Source organism: Giraffa tippelskirchi, chromosome 10 (assembly GCF_054371585.1).
Source record: "Giraffa tippelskirchi isolate mGirTip1 chromosome 10, T2T-mGirTip1v1.2.pri, whole genome shotgun sequence".
NCBI lineage: Eukaryota > Metazoa > Chordata > Mammalia > Artiodactyla > Giraffidae > Giraffa > Giraffa tippelskirchi.
In genome coordinates this window covers 19290964-19308632 of record NC_137284.1, presented here as the reverse complement: position 1 = coordinate 19308632, position 17669 = coordinate 19290964, and the positions used below count along the sequence as shown (strand labels likewise).

The 17669-nt window shown below is 54.0% G+C and overlaps 2 protein-coding genes across 8 annotated transcripts in view; one reads left to right on the top strand and one right to left on the bottom strand.

The window, feature by feature from the left end:
- The window catches only part of ST3GAL4 (ST3 beta-galactoside alpha-2,3-sialyltransferase 4), a 60608-nt gene extending 56724 nt beyond the window's left edge, over window positions 1-3884 (top strand). For all 5 annotated transcript variants that reach the window (XM_081535014.1, XM_081535022.1, XM_081535021.1 and 2 more), the window contains exon 11: window positions 3210-3884. In XM_081535014.1, coding sequence (XP_081391140.1) covers window positions 3210-3218 — 9 coding nt within the window. In that variant the 3' untranslated portion in view covers window positions 3219-3884. The remainder of the gene's footprint in view (window positions 1-3209) is intronic.
- KIRREL3 (kirre like nephrin family adhesion molecule 3) overlaps window positions 1-17669 on the bottom strand; it is a 130086-nt gene that overhangs the window by 1393 nt on the left and 111024 nt on the right. For all 3 annotated transcript variants that reach the window (XM_081534968.1, XM_081534969.1, XM_081534967.1), the window contains 7 exons: window positions 17302-17428; window positions 12933-13033; window positions 10823-11021; window positions 9827-9862; window positions 6125-6232; window positions 4564-4673; window positions 571-657 (listed from right to left, as the gene is read on the bottom strand). In XM_081534968.1, coding sequence (XP_081391094.1) covers window positions 571-657; window positions 4564-4673; window positions 6125-6232; window positions 9827-9862; window positions 10823-11021; window positions 12933-13033; window positions 17302-17428 — 768 coding nt within the window. The remainder of the gene's footprint in view (window positions 1-570; window positions 658-4563; window positions 4674-6124; window positions 6233-9826; window positions 9863-10822; window positions 11022-12932; window positions 13034-17301; window positions 17429-17669) is intronic.

The following is a 17669-nucleotide window of genomic DNA, read 5'->3' as shown; positions in this document are numbered from 1 at the left end:
AGTCGTTTCCAACTCTTTGCCACCCTATGGACTGTAGCCCATCAGGCTCCTCTGTCCCTGGAATTCTCCAGGCAAGAATACTGGGGTGGGTTGCCATTTCCTTCTCCAAGTGATCTTCCTGACCCAGGGATTGAACTCCTGTCTCTTATGTCTCCTGCATTGGCAAGTGGGTTCTTTACCACTAGCGCCACCTGGGAAACCCAGTCTTGCCCGGCATGTTTTGTTACTTCAGGACAGCTAGCTCAAGGTCACACAGAGTCGGACACGACTGAAGCGCCTTAGCAGCAGCAGCAGCTCAAGGTCATGTGAGAATCTTTCATTATTTTTTGTTTTAGTCCAGAACATGGAAATTCATTATAAATGTGATTGGCGAGGAAGTTAACTCTCTCATCTCCTTGTGTGTGTGGGAGGGGTGATCCCAACTTTACGGAGAGGAGAGGTCCTCAAGGCGAGTTCTGGCCTTTCTCTTCTTATTTGCTGCTGTGGTTTGCCCAGATCTGGGGCTGGGGTCATCAGCGCTGAAGTCTAGAATCCAGGCCGTGCGGTGACTATAAGCAAGGCTCTTCTTACCTTCAGGTTCTGAAACTCCTTCTCTTCTTCTTTGAGCACCTCCAGCTGCTTCAGCACTGAGTCTTGCTGGAATTCACCACGGTCCATCTACAACCCCAAAACAGCTGCTCAGAGGGTAGGAAGTGGGCTGACCGTCCTCTCATCCCAGGGGAAAGCTGGAGAAATGGACTCAAAAGAGGCTCGCCATCTCTGCCTCCCCCTCCCCCCAGAGGCAGGTGACAAGAGTCCAGAGGAGATTCCAGATCTCATTGTTGTTCTTGGACCCTTGGACCCCTATTCCCACCCCCTCTTGAGAGCTGGAGACAAAGAGGTGGGTGCGGGCAAGGCACGTTGCTAAGACACACTCCCTTCCCTCCCTTCCTCTGTTGGCTACTGTTATCACCTCCAGGGATTTCACTTTGATTCAGTTTAATTGTGAGCATTTACTGACTTCAGGCCAGGCATTGTGCTGAAGGCCAGGCAAACAAAGATCAAGAGACTTTATGAAACAGCTTTGCTCAGCAGGAGGTGGACCTATAGATAAATAACTGCAGAACCTCTGGGCAGCGGGCAGGACCTTGAGAAGGAATCAATGGAAGCTACCTGTGAGGAGGTGGCAACTAGGGCCTCGCCTGTTATTCACTGCAAGGACTTACATTATTATTAAAAGTTATCTTCCTGAATGGAGGCCAGAGTCAGGGGGCAGGGATTTATTTTTGTTTCTCTTTGGGTCTCCAGCACACCTGGTACAGTGCCTATAGTCATTGACCAAAATCCTTTTGGAGTGGAATCATATTTAATTGTGTTGTATTAATTCTTTGACTTGATGGTGTCCAGCGTGGTACCTGCCGTACAGCAGGGCTGTCAGAAATGTTATGTTTATGTCAGATGAATGAATGAAGGGACATGCCTCAAAATTACTAAAAATTAAAAAAATAATACACTTAAGGTGAAAAATAAAGCATACTTGGCATACATTGGGTGTATTAATTAATCTGAATAGCCACAGTGGTGCCTGTCCCGTGGTACAGAATGTTCTTCCCACGTATCACTTCCGTACCTGACACAATCTGGTCCAGGTTCCCACCCACTCTCGGAACTGGGATGTGTCTTTTTCTTTGTGACTCATTTTCCTGATCTATTTTTGGAGCCTCGGAGAATCAATCAACACAGTTCCGTCCTGTTAGCTCCCCACTAATGCCACTTTTTAAGTTTTCCAGTAAATGCTGTGGCTATCTGGATGAAGTTCTTTTTTCCCAACAGATTCAACTTCTAAGCCTGCCTCTTCTCCATATTGGGGCTCTATTGGGGTGGGGGAAAGAAGGTCTCCTCATGGGGAGCCCTCAGTGGGTTTCTCTGCTGGGGTTATCCCCTACTCTTAACTGACTGCTGAGTGACCCCCACTCTTTAGGGTCTGGACCGGAGAGTGGTGTCAAGACAGTCAGGGGAGTTCAGAACATCGCACTGAGAGGGAATGCAAGGTCCCTGGGGGATGAAGGACAGGCATGGGGACCTCCACACCAGACTTGATAAAGCTCATCAACAGAGATGTCCATTCCTGACCAGGTCTGGGCTGTGGTCCCCTCCCTTGTAAGAGTGACTGTTCTGTGTCAGATATTGTGTTTGCTTGGGCGAAGTAGACATCAGCACACCTTTGAGAAACTCTGGGATACTTGGTGATGCTCACAGGTAATTAGAGAAATGTACTACGGAAGAGAAACATGTGGGACTTCCCTGGTGGTCCAGTGGTTAAGAATCCACCCTTCAGTGCAGGGGAGGTGGGTTCAATCCCTGGCTGGGGAACTAAGGTCCCACACACCGCAGGATCAGATTTGCATTTTAGAAGGACTCTGGTGAGTAAAATGGTAAAAGATGAGAATGTGGGACCACTTGGGAGGACGCTGTCTGTCATGGACCAGGGGAGCCGTGGCGAGGCCTGTGCTAAGGAGTAACGGTGAAGTGGCAGAGGCACCTATTTGAAAAGATGGTGCAGCGGGAATTGACAGGGCCAGAAAATCAACTAGATAGAAAAAGAGCAGCAGAGAAGACATCAATTTAATTCACTGAATGGCGGCAAGCATCTTCCAGGGACTGTGGAAGGTGCCAGGGACACAGGGCTGACTTAAGGCAGCTTGCTCACCCTCTAGTGGAGGCAGATAAGGAAACAGGTGACTTCACATCGACGTAAATAGCTCCCCTTCCTTGGTGCCCTCACTGTGTTCCACTGGCTCCACGCTCTTCAGGGGTTTACCCACTGAGCCCTCACCCTGCCCTGTATAGCATGACCTTCATCCCATTTCCTAGATAAGAAGACTGGGGCACACAGAGGCCCAGGCTGTTAACCCACTTGCTTGCTGCTGCTCCTCTGACATATTATAACTGTGACACAATATGCAGCAGAGCGTTCTAGCCGAGGTTTCCAGGGTCTGTCTGCACGGAGGGATGAGTCATGGTCTATCAGTGGGAATCAGGAGGAGGAGAAGTTATGAGTGTACAGCACTCCAGCTCCTGAAGAGGAACCTATGCTTATTGCAGACTTTCATTGGGGGTGGGGGAGAAGGCATGTACTGAATGTTGATAATACCTGTGTGTGTATGTGTATAGGATTATGTTATGTCACATCATATTATGACAATTTATGTACATCACTTTGCTGACAGAGGTCCTAATAGTCAAGCAGTCAAGCTGTGGTTTTTCCAGAAGTCATGTACAGATGTGAGAGTTGGACCATAAAGAAGGCTGAGCCCCCAAAGAACTAGTGCTTTCCAATTGTGGTGCTGGAGAGAACGCTTGAGAATCCCTTGGACAGCAAGGATATGAAACCAGTCAATCCTAAAGGAAATCAACCTTGAATATTCACTGGAAGGACTGATGCTGAAGCTGAAGCTCCAATACTTTGGCCACCTGATGCAAAGAACTGACTCATTCGAAAAGACCCTGATGCTGGGAAAGATCGAAGGCAAAAGGAGAAGGGGCGGCAGAGAATGAGATGGTTGGATGGCATCACTGATTCAATGAACATGAATCTGAGCAAACTCTGGGAGAGAGAGGAGACTGGTGTGCTGCAGTCCATGGGGTCACAAAGAGTTGGACACTACTTAGCGACTGAACACCGCCACCAATGCATGTCTTCTCTCCCTACTGGACAGTTGGGTTCTTTGAAAGCTGGGAATGCATGTTAGCCGTCTTTGAGTCTCTGAGAACTCCAAACACGATATAGTAGACACACTATACACCTTTGTTGACTGAGAATACAACCATACTTAGTTTTATTGCACTTCGCAAATATTTCTTTTTCTTTTTTTTTAAAATAAATCCAAGATTTGTGTCAACCCTACGTTGGGCAAGTCTATTGGCATCATTTCCCCAAAAGTGTTTGCTGCTCATTTCATGTCTCTGTGTCATGTTTTGATAATTCTCATGATAGCTCAAACCTTTTGTTTTGGCTGGGCTGTGCAGCATGTGGGATCTCAGTTCATCAACCAGGGATTGAACCCGCTACCCTTTCAATGGGAACCAGGAGTCTTAGCCACTGGACCACCAGGGAAGTCCCCAAACCTTGTCATTAGTATAATCTTTGTTATGGGGATCTGTGATCAGTCGATCTTTGATGCTCCTACTCACTGAAGGCTCAGATGATGGTTAGCATTTTTTAGCAATAAAGTACTTTTAAATTAAGGTATATACACTTTAAAAGACATAATGCTATTGTACAGTTAACAAACCAACTGTATAGTGTAAGTGTAACTTTGGTATGTACCGGGAAACCAAAAAAAAAAAAAAATGCATGCGACTCGTTTTATCGTGGTGGTCTGGAACCCAACCCACGGTGCCTCCTAGGTCTGCCTGTGGATGCCTGGCCTATAACCGAGGTGGGGGCCTGGGGGAGGCGGAGAAGCACATCTTGGCTGATGCTTTGTTCTCAGGAGCATCTAGAGCATCAGGAAGCCTCTGGTTCTGGGACCTTCAGGGCACAGAGGTCTGGGTGGGGCGGGGATACGATGACATTCTCACCATCAGCTGCTTGATGGTGGGGTGTTCCTCAGCCTCCCGGCCCGAGGCAGGCTCCTTGTGGACAATCTCCACCCGGATGTCATTCTTGGCGGACACAACACCTTTGAGATCTGGACATAAAATAAGAAAGCGTAGAGGACAGACAATTGTTATCTCAGACTTCAGGGCCTGAGTTGTCAAGCTCCCCGCTCCCCTTGGGTTTACTCTCCAGCCCCTGAACTCAGCAGTTTCATGCATCCCCCCTCCGCCCCTCCCACCCAGCCCCAGTAATAGAACATCTGTCTGGACTGCTGTGGGCTGCTGTTGGGGCCTCAGAGCGCTTTCTCTAAGGGCTCCTGGTTGCACATTTCTCAGCCTTTCACTGCTGCTCCCATGGCCACTGGTCATCCTACTAACTCTCACCTCCTTCTAGAAGTCTTCTCTGACCTGCCCTACCCGGCTCTGGTCTCTATGTTTAGAGAATCACACCTCTGATTGTTGGAAAGGACCTGGAGATCCCCTGGTCCAGCTCCCACCTGAAGCGGAAACACCCCTGTGCTAGTGTGGTCCAGATTTTGTGATGGAGAGTTTAATGGCTTCTAGAGGAGGAAGCCCATTGATACCTGGAGAGCTCTGCTAGGAAATTGCTGCTAAAATACACTTCCCTATGAAGCCCATTGAGTGGGCGGTAAGGGAGGGCCTGACACCGAATCCTTGGGAGCCCTCAAGAGAGCAAGGCTGCTGGCTTGGAGGGGAGGGAACAGGCAGCCTTTTTCCAACACATGAAGGCTGCCAAATGGAGGAGGGAGCAGCCTTCCTCTGTTGATTCACTTGGTGCCTTATGCTCATAGAATGTTTGAGCTGGGTGGGACCCTGAAAGTCACTTCAGCTGACCCCTTGCTGTCACACATGAGGAAACGGAGGCCTGGAGTAGCTGTGGCTTGCCCGGGGGTCACAGGGTAGAAGAGGTGGGGCTGAAAGACTGTCTCTCTATTGTTCCCAGGGCTCCACCGGCCCATCTACCCTTCCACGTGTCTGTCTAGCACACAGAATTTCAGAGCTACACCCAGGATGGAGAGTCCAGGCACACACGATTCAAGAGGGCATCAACACCTGCGTTTTATGGCTCATGACTAAAGGCCTTTTAAGTGTCCACACGATGCAATGCAATTCCCTGAATGCTTTTGTTGTTTATTTTCGTGTGTGGGTGACCTGCTTTTCTGGTTGGACTAGCAGATCTCGGAGGGCAAGGATTCCCCCCTCCCCGCCCCTCCCGAGGGATTTCAGTACAGTTCTCGATGCACAGGGAGTGTGGTGTGTGTTCTATCCAAGGTGTCAGCTGACGGGGCCCTGCGGGAGGACGTCCACTTCTGTCCAGCTCAGCATCAGTCAAGTGCCCACCGTGTTCCAGATGCCGGGCAAAGCACCGCACACGGAAAGATACGTGAGACCCGGCCCTGCCCCTGAAGCTCACAGCACTGGTGGGGCCCCTGTTGCTCCCACTTGCTTGCTCTTCGGGGCAGCCTAAGCCTGGCCTTTTTCTCTATCCCCCTCCCCGAGCTCCCGGGTCTCCCTCTCGTACTTCTCTGGGAGCGGGCGCAGCAGAAGGCCACGATGGTTGCCAGAAGGACAAGGAAGGCCACGCCAGCTCCGACGGCCACCCCGATGATGACGGCCATCGGTACAGCCTCTGTGGGAGAGAAGCAGGCGGGCTGACGGGGAAGCCGGGACAGTCCGCTCTACCCCAGGGACCCCACCCAGCTCCTTGGGCTCAGCCCCTGCCCAGCTCTGGGCGTGGGCGTGCCTGGGAAAGGCCGCGGGGGCCTGGGCAGGCTCCGGCAGAGGCCACGGGGGTCAGCTCGGGCGGGGACAGGGGTCACGTGAAGGGGGCAGGGGGACTGAGAAAGATGGGGAGAAGTGATGAGGGGGAGACGAGGCAAGCAGACACGGGAGCGGAGGGGAGCATGGAGATGAGAAGGCGAGGCTGGGTGCAGCTGAGCGCTCCGTGGGGATAAACCGAGAGAGTCTAAGTCCCTGGCTTTTCTTTGGCAGATGACCATGGTCACTGCTGCTGCTTTTGTTCGCTCTGTTTTTTCCTTCTCTTCCCTTTCCCAGAGCTGGGGGTGGACACAGACAACCAGCTTTCAGAGAGTTTTCAGGTCTGAGGCAGTTTCAGGGCCCGCATCGCAGGTGGAAGGTGCCAGAGGCAAGTCTTAGAGGCCAGAGGGCAGGATCACAGCTCCCCACCCACCTCTTTTTGGGAAAAAAAAAAAAAAATTTTTTTTCCCCGATTTTTTTGGTCACGCTGTGCAGCATACAGGGATCTTAGTCCCCTGATCAGGGATCAAACCCATGCCCCCTGCAGAGTCCTAAGCACTGGACAACCAGGGATTTCCCTCCCCCCACCTCTTTAAGGAGAGAGGCCCGGTCCTGCTCCTGCCTCTCCAGGGCCAGTCTCCTGGGCAGGAATCCTGACACCCCACCCGGCCAGAGAGGCGCCCTGAACACCGGCCAGGCAGAGTTTCACTTCCTGCCGAGTTCCTGGAGTCTGTCTCATGCCCTCCTCCAGTAGAGACGTGGGTGAGGAGGTCGCTCTTCCAGACAGTCCGGACCTTTCTGTGGTGGCAGAGCGGGCCTGAGCATAAGATGTGGGGCCCTGAAGTGTCCATGGGGGGATAAACTAAGGAATGCAAGGGGAGGGACATCTTAGGGCTCACAGACTCCAAGCCTCCCATTTACAGATGGACACCCGGAGACCCAGAGGAGTCAAGTGACTTGGATAAGGACACACAGATGCAGTAGAAACAGTGCCAACCCAGGTCTCCTCTTAACCGCCCTCCTCATTCTGCCCAGCTCCGCACACTGTGTCACATGGCATCCTCCACTCTCACAGCCTTTGTATGGCCCAGAACAACCAACTTTACCTCTCCTTTCTCATCTGTAAACTGGGGTGGTAACAGCGCCTACCTTGAGGGAGGGAGAGGGTTGGGGTTTTGTTGTTATTGTTCAGTCGCTAAGTCGCATCCAACTCCTTGCAACCCTATGCACTGTAGCCCGCCAAGCTCCTCTGTCCGTGGGATTCTCCAGGCAAGAATACTGGAGTGAATTGCCATTTCCTCCTCCAGGGGATCTTCCCGACTCAAGGATGGAACCTGCATCTCCTGAATTGCAGGTGGGTTTTTTACCACTGAGCCACCAGGGGAAGCCCTTGGGATTTATATAGATGAATGCAGGCAGGTAAAGGCTGGCACAGGCTGGTACCTGAAACTGTCCAAGCCTTTGCCCCTGTGTCTGTGTGGGAAGGAGGACCACAACAGATGCAATGAGAGCAAAGTCCCTTTCAGAGGACTTTCGAGGTCCTCTCCCACCGCATGTTTTCAGGGTAGATGACTGGGACTCCAGGTATCTGTCTTCGACTGGGGTTGGCCTCTTGTCTCTCACTGTTGTTTTCTTTAAAGAGAAGAAAAGAGGAGGAACCTGGCAGACTGCAGCCCCTGAAGAGGCTGGCGGGAGAGGGAGGGGTCCCTCTCCCAGAAGGAGTGGGTGCCCCAGTGGTGGGCAGTGTCGGTTGTCACTCTGGGATTTCCCTTCCAGCCCAGGACTTGCACGCTGGCTCATTCATCACCTGCCTAGTGGTGGCTGAGACCCCTGTAGGGGCGGCTGGGGAGGTAACAAACAGGAGGTGTTGGTCTGGTCTCAAGAGTCCGGAGCGAGACAATGGACTTGACCTCAGCCAGCCCCATCAGCTGGTTCTGACAGTGAGATGGTTCCATCTCAGGTTTCAATTCCTTGCAGGAAGGAAAACTGCTTTGGAAGTTTGTTGGTGCAATGCTTTTGAATTTGATGAATTTGGGTTGGACTTAAAAGTTTCTCCTAGACTCCTAGGAAGTCAGGAGTCCTTGGAAAACTCTGATCTTGTGTCAGCTGAGCCCAGAGCAAAGGATGAAGGTGGAAGGGTCCTTAACCTCTCTGGGCCTCAATGTCCGTGAAACCCAAGAACCAGGAAAGTGGTATCTAGGGTGGTCTCTGCCTCTGGCGTCCTTGAGGCCACATTTCCTTAAGTCGTTAACAGCTGGGTGGGGTGTGGATGTGTGACAATCTTATCTGGAGAACTGTCTTAATCCGGGGGACAGGGGCAGAGGGAGAGGGTCCCATGTGGCGGGGCACTCAGGGGTGGCATTCCCTCCATAAAGGCCTGTGCGTGGTTCCTCGTTGCTGGGTCACCTGAACAGGGTGTCCCTCTCTAGACAGGGCTCTCTGGGATGTCCCTGGAGAGGGACAGAGTCTTCTCTGCACCCCAGGAGTCTCAGCCACCAAGGAAGGTGTCAGGGAGCTCAGAGGAGTGTGCAGACCCAGGAGAGATGGAGACAGGGGGAACACAGCAGGAGTCTGTGTTGACCCCCTTGAGTGGCCTGTGTAGGGACTGATGCTCTTAAAGTGGCTGTCTGCCCAGAGGGGAGGGTGCGCGTGGGCCCCACCAGGAGCTTATGGGAGGAACTGACCAGTCCGAGCTCCTTCTGGGCCAGTGTGGTGGGAGAACCGGGGCAGAGCATCCCACATCTTCATCAGGGCCTTTGTCAACAGTGTGGGGTCTGGTTTGCAAAGTCCTGATACTCTTTTCTGGGTTTCTCCCTGGGATTGGGGGTTTCTCCTCTTGAGGAGGTCCCAAGACAGAGCAACTCAACCCAGGAAGCCTCGTGACCCCTTGGCTGCTGAGTCCCCAGGGAGGGAGGCAGTGCGCAGAGGCCTGGTGGTGAGATGACAGTTCCATGGGGAATGCAGGAGTGGCGTTAGGAGCTAGCCATCGGAAAGCGTGGGGTTAGCATGGATTGTGCAGGTCACAGCAGGGCGGGGCAGCCCTGGTGTCCTGGAAGCGACGGCCAAGCTGGTGGTGATGTCAAGAAGCAGAAGGAGTCGGGCAGGGCCAGCTGACCCCAGAGGGGAGGAGCTGACCCCAGAGGGGAGGAGCTGACCCCAGAGGGGAGGAGCCAGGGCTTCCAAAGAGGAAGGACAGGAGGGAGGACAGGGAGGAACAGGAACTGGTGTGTGGAATGCAGGGAGCCTGCGGGCGGCAGCCACAGAGGAGACAGGTCTTGGCGGTCCCTAGACCCACCCTGCCTGGGGACCTCGCCCTGCTGCTCTGAGTGCACTAAACCCTCAAGATGGGGGGGAGGGCAGAGAAATTAGCGGCCTGCCCCGGCCTCCCTACCCCCGCTTTGGGCTCCCTCCCCCACTAGCCCAGCCGTCCCTTCCCCATCCCGGGAGTCTCATGTCTCCTTCGTACCTGCTTCCAGCCCGGCTCCCGACTTCATTTCCGAACCTGTTTGGAAATAAAGCAAGCGTCCACAGCCAGGGCCTGGCTGGCCAGGGTGGGACGGGACTGGGGGTGGGGGGGCAGCCATCTGGAGGGTCGGAGGGACGGGGGTGGGGGTGCTCCCTCCTGCATCATGGCTCCGGGACACCCCACAGATCTGGACTAGCCAACCTGAACTTCGAGTTGGTTCAGATTGACTTAGAGGCTCCAGGGGAGTGGGGCTAGAGAGAGAGAGAGAGAGAGACGTGGGGTAGGGGGGTGATTCTGAGGAGGTGGGGGTGCGAACACTAAGGGGAGGGCACAGGAGTGGGGGCATTAAGGGGAAGACATGGAGGGTAAGCCACAGGGGACCAGGAGGGTTGGGATGATGTGTGGATGATATTATGCAAATTATGTGGGCAAAGCATTATGCAAAGCAGCACCTATTAGGGAGGAGGTGTTGGGAACAGTGCGTGATCCACAGGGTAGGGGGCCCAGCTGAGACCACCTGCTCAGCCCAGAATCTCTTCCAAGGCCTGGCAGCCTGTGAGTGGGCATTGACTGCCAGGGCCAAGGTACCCCGGACCATCCTGTCTGCCCTGGACTAACCCCCTGGAAAAGGGGCGAGACCTGCAGCCAACCTCAGGACCCGGAGTGCAGCTGGCGGACTGCTTGCCCAGCTTCTCTGGAATCCCCTCCACGCCCTTCTGATGCTCCCTCCTCCGAGCCTGAGCACTGCCCTCTGGCTGGCATTTCCTTCCCAGCACAGTGGTCCATGTGTCTCCTGTGTCCCCCAGGGAACCACAGACGGCTGAGCCCAGCCCCCTGCACACCAGGGACTGGACAGTGCAAGGGTCACCCCTCAGCTTAGCAGGGGCACCCTGGAGACAGCTCTGTGCCCCCAGGACCCTGGAGGACCTCGCCTGGGGCCCTGCCCTTGCAGGGAGCGGCTGCGGCCCATGGTCCTGGTGGTCCTGGCTGCCCCACCTTGTTCCTTGAGCCGGATGATCTCCGTGTCCGAGCCGAAGCTGTTCCAGGCGGTGCAGTTGTAGATGGTCTGGAAGTCGGCCCTCACGATGTTGCTGATGGTCAGTGTGGAGATGACGCCCTCCTCTGTGCTGACTGTCTCCACTGTGTAGCGGCCCGATGTGCCCGATTCCAGCACATTTTCCTTCCAGGACCAGGCCTGCCCAGGTGCACAGAATCAGGAGGTCACCCCCCAGGACCACCAGGCAGCCTCCCCGCCCCTGGGCAGATGCAGCCAGGTCCACAGTCGTGATCACTGCCACACAGTACACATCATAACACATGTGCACACAGCATAGCATGCACACACATCGCAACATAGATACACCCACCACCACACACACAGACACACACACACATCACAACACGGATACACACACAACCCCCCCAACACATCACAACACGGATACACATAACACACACATACACATCACAACATGGATACACCCACCACCCCGCACACAGCACGCGCGCACACACACACACACACACACACACACACACATACACACGCACGCATAGAGGCTGGGCCACCTCAGGGGGTGTTTCCATCGACAAGGGTCCCTATGCGGCTCTGGGTTGGAACATTTTCCCTGGGTGAGCAGGGAGCCCTGGGGTAGAGATGGGAGCCCCTCCTTCAGATGGCACCCCTGACAGGTGGCGAAGACCAGCCCTAGGCTTACTGAATCTGGTTTTGTTACTCTCTATGTCTGTCTGTACAAAGGTTATTGCTCTGAGAGAATCTCCATCTAGCTTGGTTTAGGATGGTGATGGTTTACTGATTCTCAGACCCATTTCAGGTACACTGTACCTCACCCTTCTTGTTGCAGCGTTCGGCAACGGAATGAGTGCTAGGGGGTGGGGTGGATGAGCCCCCAGCCGCTTCCAGGTCACTCCTGGTTGTGAGGGCTGCCCTGGGCTCTGTGGGAGTGTTTAACTGCATCCAACACTGTCACCAAATGTTCCCCGGGAGCAGAACTCCCCCAGTTGAGAACACCTGGCCTCCAGTCCCATCTCTGTGAAGACAAAGACTGTGTGAACATGCTCAGGGGTGGAATGGATATTATCGACAATGGGATAGTGTTGATAATGTTCCATTGACAATGAAATATAATTACACTTATACTTTAAAAACAATTAAAAGAGCGAAAGGAACAGAGAAACATAGGTATTAGTCCTATGCATGAACTCTTGCCATTTTTGTGTGACTCAGACAGTGAGTGAACTCAACCCCTGAGGAAGTGTGTAACTGTAACAACATCTTCATCTACAGGAGGGCACCTTAGTCGTTGGGCATGCCCCCGACTGCCACTCTGGCACTGCCGTCCCTGGGGAAAGGTAAAGCTGCCCTGTGAACTTGAGTCTTTTGGCAGGACCACCCGGGCCCCGGGGCTTGCCTCTCTTTTTTTTTTCTGCCCCAGCTCCCACCAATTTCAGCTGAACTTGGCTGAAGACCCCACTTTTACAAAGGCAAATACCCAGGAGGGCCAGGAGTGAGCTAGTCGGGCTGCCTCAGCCGCCCTGCCCTGTGGGGAGCAGGGTTTGGAGGAAGGGGGCAGGGAGAATGGAGTGATGCTTTTGCAGGGAAAACTTGATAAATGGGGCAGCGTCCTCCATGGACAGCCAAGCAGAGGAGGCCTCTGGAGGTGCAGAGAGGGGTCTGCCGACTATAACAGTTTCCTCTTTATGACTTTGCTAACGGCTGGCCTTGAACCCAGGAAAGGGAAGAGATAGTTTATCTTTTCCTTCTGCTGCCCTCTTTCCCCTCTGCCCCCAGGATGCAGAATGCGGTCAGAGACACAGCTGAGAGGTAGAGCGGCATTAAACACACCCAAGGGCAAGGAGCACACCCCATCCTGAGAAAGGAAATTGCCCGTGACTTTTGTCTTCATGACGCTTTCCCAAAATTTAGTTTTTCCCAATAAGAAAGGGAGAGCAGAGGTGAGACTGACCAGCCAGATAGCTGAGCAGCTGCGGGCAGAGATGACCCACCAGAGTGTCCAGTGTGTGTGTGTGGGGCGGCTGTGCCCCTTGCTCACCACACCCCCCAAGCCCACCCCCAGGCACTCACGATGCGGTCGGGAGGTGGCGTGCTCCGGATAAAGCACTTGATCTGGCCCTTCTCCCCATGCAAGGCATGCTGGGTTTGGGTGCTGGAGATGATGGGGGGTCCTGTTGGGGAGACAGCATCATGTCAGAGATTCGGGAGGGGCGGGCCCCTGGCTGGACCCCTTGTGGCAAGTTCAGAAGTTTATACATCCATTCAGTCATTCAGCAAACATTTAGCAGGGGCTTCAGAGATAAAGGAGGTGTCAGTCATAAACCTTTCAGCAGAAGGTGAGTGAGTGAATGCCTCTAAATCAGGATTCCCAGAGACATGAAGAGCTGTAATAGAAGATGGTGGTGGTGATAGAAGGAGGCGAGGTTAACACCAGGCAAAGTGCTAACTGACCTCACAGGAGAGAGAAATCTACCTGGCAGATGGGGAAAGCTTTATGAAGGAGGCGGTAAATGTGAGAAGGGATTGGGGGAGGTGTCAGGAAGGAAGGAAGGAAGGTAATGTCACCTGCCCTAACTCAAGTCAGTTCAGTTCAGTCGCTCAGTTATGTCCGACTCTTTGTGACCCCATGGACTGCAGCAAGCCAGGCCTCCCTGTCCATCATCAACTCCTGGAGTTTACTCAAACTCATGTCCATTGAGTTGGTGATGCCATCCAACCATCTCATCCTCTGTTGTCCCCTTCTCCTCCCTCCTTCAATCTTTCCCAGCATCAGGGTCTTTTCAAATGAGTCATTTTTTTGCATCAGGTGGCCAAAGTATTGGAGTTTCAGCTTCGGCATTAGTCCTTCCAATGAATATTCAGGACTGATTTCCTTTAGGATGGACTGGTTGGATCTCCTTGCTGTCCAAGGGACTCTCAAGAGTCTTCTCCAACGCCACAGTTCAAAAGCATCAATTCTTCGGCGCTCAGCTTTCCTTATAGTCCAACTCTCACATCCATACGTGACTCCTGGAAAAACCATAGCTTTGACTAGACGGATCTTTGTTGGCAAACTGAAGTCACCTCTGCTGTTGGATTTCAAACCATTCCATCATGTCTCCAGTAGAGGGCGCGCTTGCCTAACAAATCAGTGTCCTTGGCCGGACAGGCAAAACAGGAAGGAAGAAATAAAAGGTGTTCCTCCCCCACGTGGGGAATCACCGCACATAGATGCACTGGGCTGGATACGTTCACAGCCTTCATTTCACAGGTGTCTCAGGAGATCCCTTAGTTCATCACCTTGTCTGCCTTCATGTACATACCAGCCAGCCCAGGTGGGACCATGGCTCCAAAGCTGACCTCGACGTTATCATATCCGGCCCAGGTGTGCGTGGGTGAACAGGTCATGATCACAGATGTCCCCGGGGACATCTGGCTCATTTACCACATCAGACAACCTGGAGGGTCCACCAGGAATCTGGCAGTGCTTTCCGTCCATTTCTGCCTGTTTGTTAACCCAAGTCTCCCCTGCATGATGCCCACCAGTGAGACTGGGACGGAGGAGACTCGGGCTCCTGGCTGGGCTGGGTGGTTGAGGCGAGGGGTGCAGGGGCAGAAACCCTTGTGCTCTCTTCCCAATGCCTGGGGTAAAGTTTGGGGCTTAGGTGGCAGGAAAGAGAGTTAAAGCAAGGGACCTGGAGGATGGGTAGATTTATGCTGGGAACAAAACAAAAATTGCTGCAAACATATTTACTGTATATCAGCCACCTGAATTAAAGCAGATTTGCATTTCCACGAGTAGCTCTCAGCCAAGGGGAGAAACGTGCTGGGAATTGCCGAGGTGACTCCTATTGCGTTTAGGCTGGGATATGGCTTGGTGCTGGGTGTGGGGGGAACCCTCATAATAAGGGCTCCCACCCTCAGGGGTTTCTCTCTTAGATACCTTAGCTCCAAGAAGCCTTTGGCTTTTGAAAGGCAGGAGTGCTGCTGGGCGGAAAGTGATGATCCCATAAAACCTCTTCCCCTTCACTTCGCAGGAACTAGGATTTCCCTGGTGGGGGTGAGGTGGGGTGTCTCAGCTGTTCTAAAAGTGACCAGGAAAGACCCTGATGCTGGGAAAGATTGAGGGCAGGAGGAGAAGGAGGTGACAGAGGATGAGATGGTTGGATGGCATCACTGACTCAACGGACACGAGTTTGAACAAACTCCAGGAGATGGTGAAGGACAGGGAAGCCTGGCTGCTGCAGTCCATGGGGTTGCAAAGAGTCAGACATGACTGAGCGACTGAACAACAACAAAATGCATACACATATAAGGGCTTCTTATAAGAAAACAGAAATCCGGGTGAGGGTGGACAGGGTTAGGGGCATCAGAATGCAGCAGTAGTATGCTTTCTATCCCATTTCGGCAAATCCCAGGTTTGAGCCCAATCAGTGGAGATCTAGCCTAGTTCATTCCCCTAAAGGCGATGGCCAGCAGTAATCCCCTGGCCTGGATGTGTTTGGACGAGAACCTCATCTCATTTGGGGTTTGTTGGTAGTGTGGGTCCCTTGGGTTCAGGCCCTGCCCAAAGGTCTTCACCATTCCTCCACCTGTTCTCCAGACACAAGTACAGACAAATTCATTCCCAAGTCCACTCCAGTGTGGGCTGGCAGGGTCCTCTCTGCGGGCAAGTTCATTCATCCCCCTGCCTCCTTGCTTCACTTCAATCTCTTGGGTGTTTCCCTTCCTGGCGGCCAAGGGGAGCCTGTGCCAAAGGATTGGAGGCAGAGGAGGGAGTTGTAAAGAAGGACGCTGGAGGGTACAGATCACACCCTGGAGAGACCCCAGGGCCCAGGCTGGGGTGTCCCATCCAAGAGGAATGTCCCTCTGAGGTGTGTGTTCCCTCCTCGAGAAACCGCTTTGATGCCTATTGGAAAATGCTTGAAAGTCTCAAGTGATGCGCATTTCAGTCCTTCCTGTATCGACTGTGTTTCCCCCAGATGCGAGGATGCTCTGCGAAAAGCTTCAGGCTTGCGGGGCCACGTGTGAGTCTGAAGGTCCCCAGCCGGACTGGTCACAGGGCCATCGGAGCGGAGCTGGCCGCAGTCACAGGCCAGCACGACTCCCTGCGCCCTCCCAGAGGGGGCAGTGGGGAGGCCACTGATTTCACCAGGGCCTGGCGCCGGAGGAGCCGAGTGTCAGACACCGGAGCCAGCAGGAAAAGGCTGCAGCCCGTGTTGCCATGGATATACGGAGGCGCGATCAGATGCTGTTATTTTTAGCCCTGCAGTGCCAATTTATTGGTGGCATCCTGGGGACACGTAGGAAAGGCAGGAAGGCTCCCGAGACCGGGTTCTGCCCAGGACAGACGGCTCTGGGGTCTGAGCGGATTCACCCTCCCTCTGGGTTTGGGGAGGAGGGAGGAGAAGAAAGAGAGCAGACTGGCTAATGGGGACAGCAGCGGATGGGGCGGGGGCAGGATGAGGTGAGGAAGCGCCAAGCTGGTTTTAGTTTCGAGCAAGGGGCAGGCCAGATGAGGCTGTCAGTGGGCAGCTTCCTGGGTCGACATGAAGCCACTTGGGCTGACTTCGGAGTCTTGGCTCAGCCCCTCGCCTGGGCCCTGGTCTGCAGCAGCCCTACAGAGTTGGGTCGGTGGCTCGGTTCTTGCCGGGGCTCAGAGCCTCGGGGCTTCGATCAGAGGCGGACTATGCAGGAGCAGGGGCTCACACAGAAACGAAACCCAGCGGAGGGAAGTTGACTGGAAACGCGGGGTCTGGGTGCCCTTAGCGTCCTCACCCCCTCAGACCAGCAGAGCTGGGTGCTGAGTGCACAGGATGGCAGGAACATGGAATTTCTGTCCCGCTGCTACAGCCTTCTCAGGTCTGACCTGAGCTGGGTCCCCACTTCGCCGTGACCTTCTACATCCTGTGATCCAGGCCCCGTGCCCTTAACATCTCACGTGACAGCTCTCTGGCAACTCACACTGTGTTCTCTCCTGCTCTGCTGTGACCTTATTATATGTAATAAGACCAGTTCTCTGCCCTCAGGCGACCCCTTGAACTGGGCCCTGTGGGGATGGTGGTGGGTCTTCCTGGTTGAGCAGTTCTAATGCAAAGGGAAGAGGTAGACCAGGAGTCGTAGAGATGCCCTCTAAAATTCCCCGCCAGGGCCAAGGTCAAGGTCAAAGGATGGATATGGGATCCATGTTGGTTGCCCAGTGGTCCTCTGACCCTTTTACCTGATCAGGAAAAAAATCCATCAGCCATCACTCTTAGGGCTGAGATCTCGTGGAAGGAGCACACAGGAGGGAGGTGACCAGGAGACCACCCAGGTCCCTCCTCACGTCAGGGCTGGGTTCTGACATGGACTTGAAGAGGTGGATGGAACGCTATAGACCCAGAGCAAAAGTCAACCTCTTGGAGCAATGCCTGGGACTCTCTTGGACCCCACCCCCGCCCTGGCATGAGTGGGGTCTTACCATTGACAGTCAGGGTGACCTCTCGCTCCCCAGCCCCGACCCGGGGCACCACGGCTCGGCACACGTATTTCCCCGCGTCCTCCTGGCGAACGGCTTTGAGGGTCAGGGTCTTCTCATTGCTCAGGACCTAGGAGAAGTGGAGAGGGTCAGACAACGAGAGTAGGGGCTGGGCTCTGTGAACCAGAAGGGCTGAGAGGCGGGCGGGGGCGGGGGTGCGGCTAGGTCTGCAGCATCTTAGTTAACAACCCTGGAGTGGGGTAGGGTAGGGGGCAGAATGTCTTATCACATAGCGTGCCAGGTGGAATGTCCTAGGAGGGGAACCCCAGCACAGAGGACCCTGTGAGGTTGAAGACGCTGCAGCCCTAAGG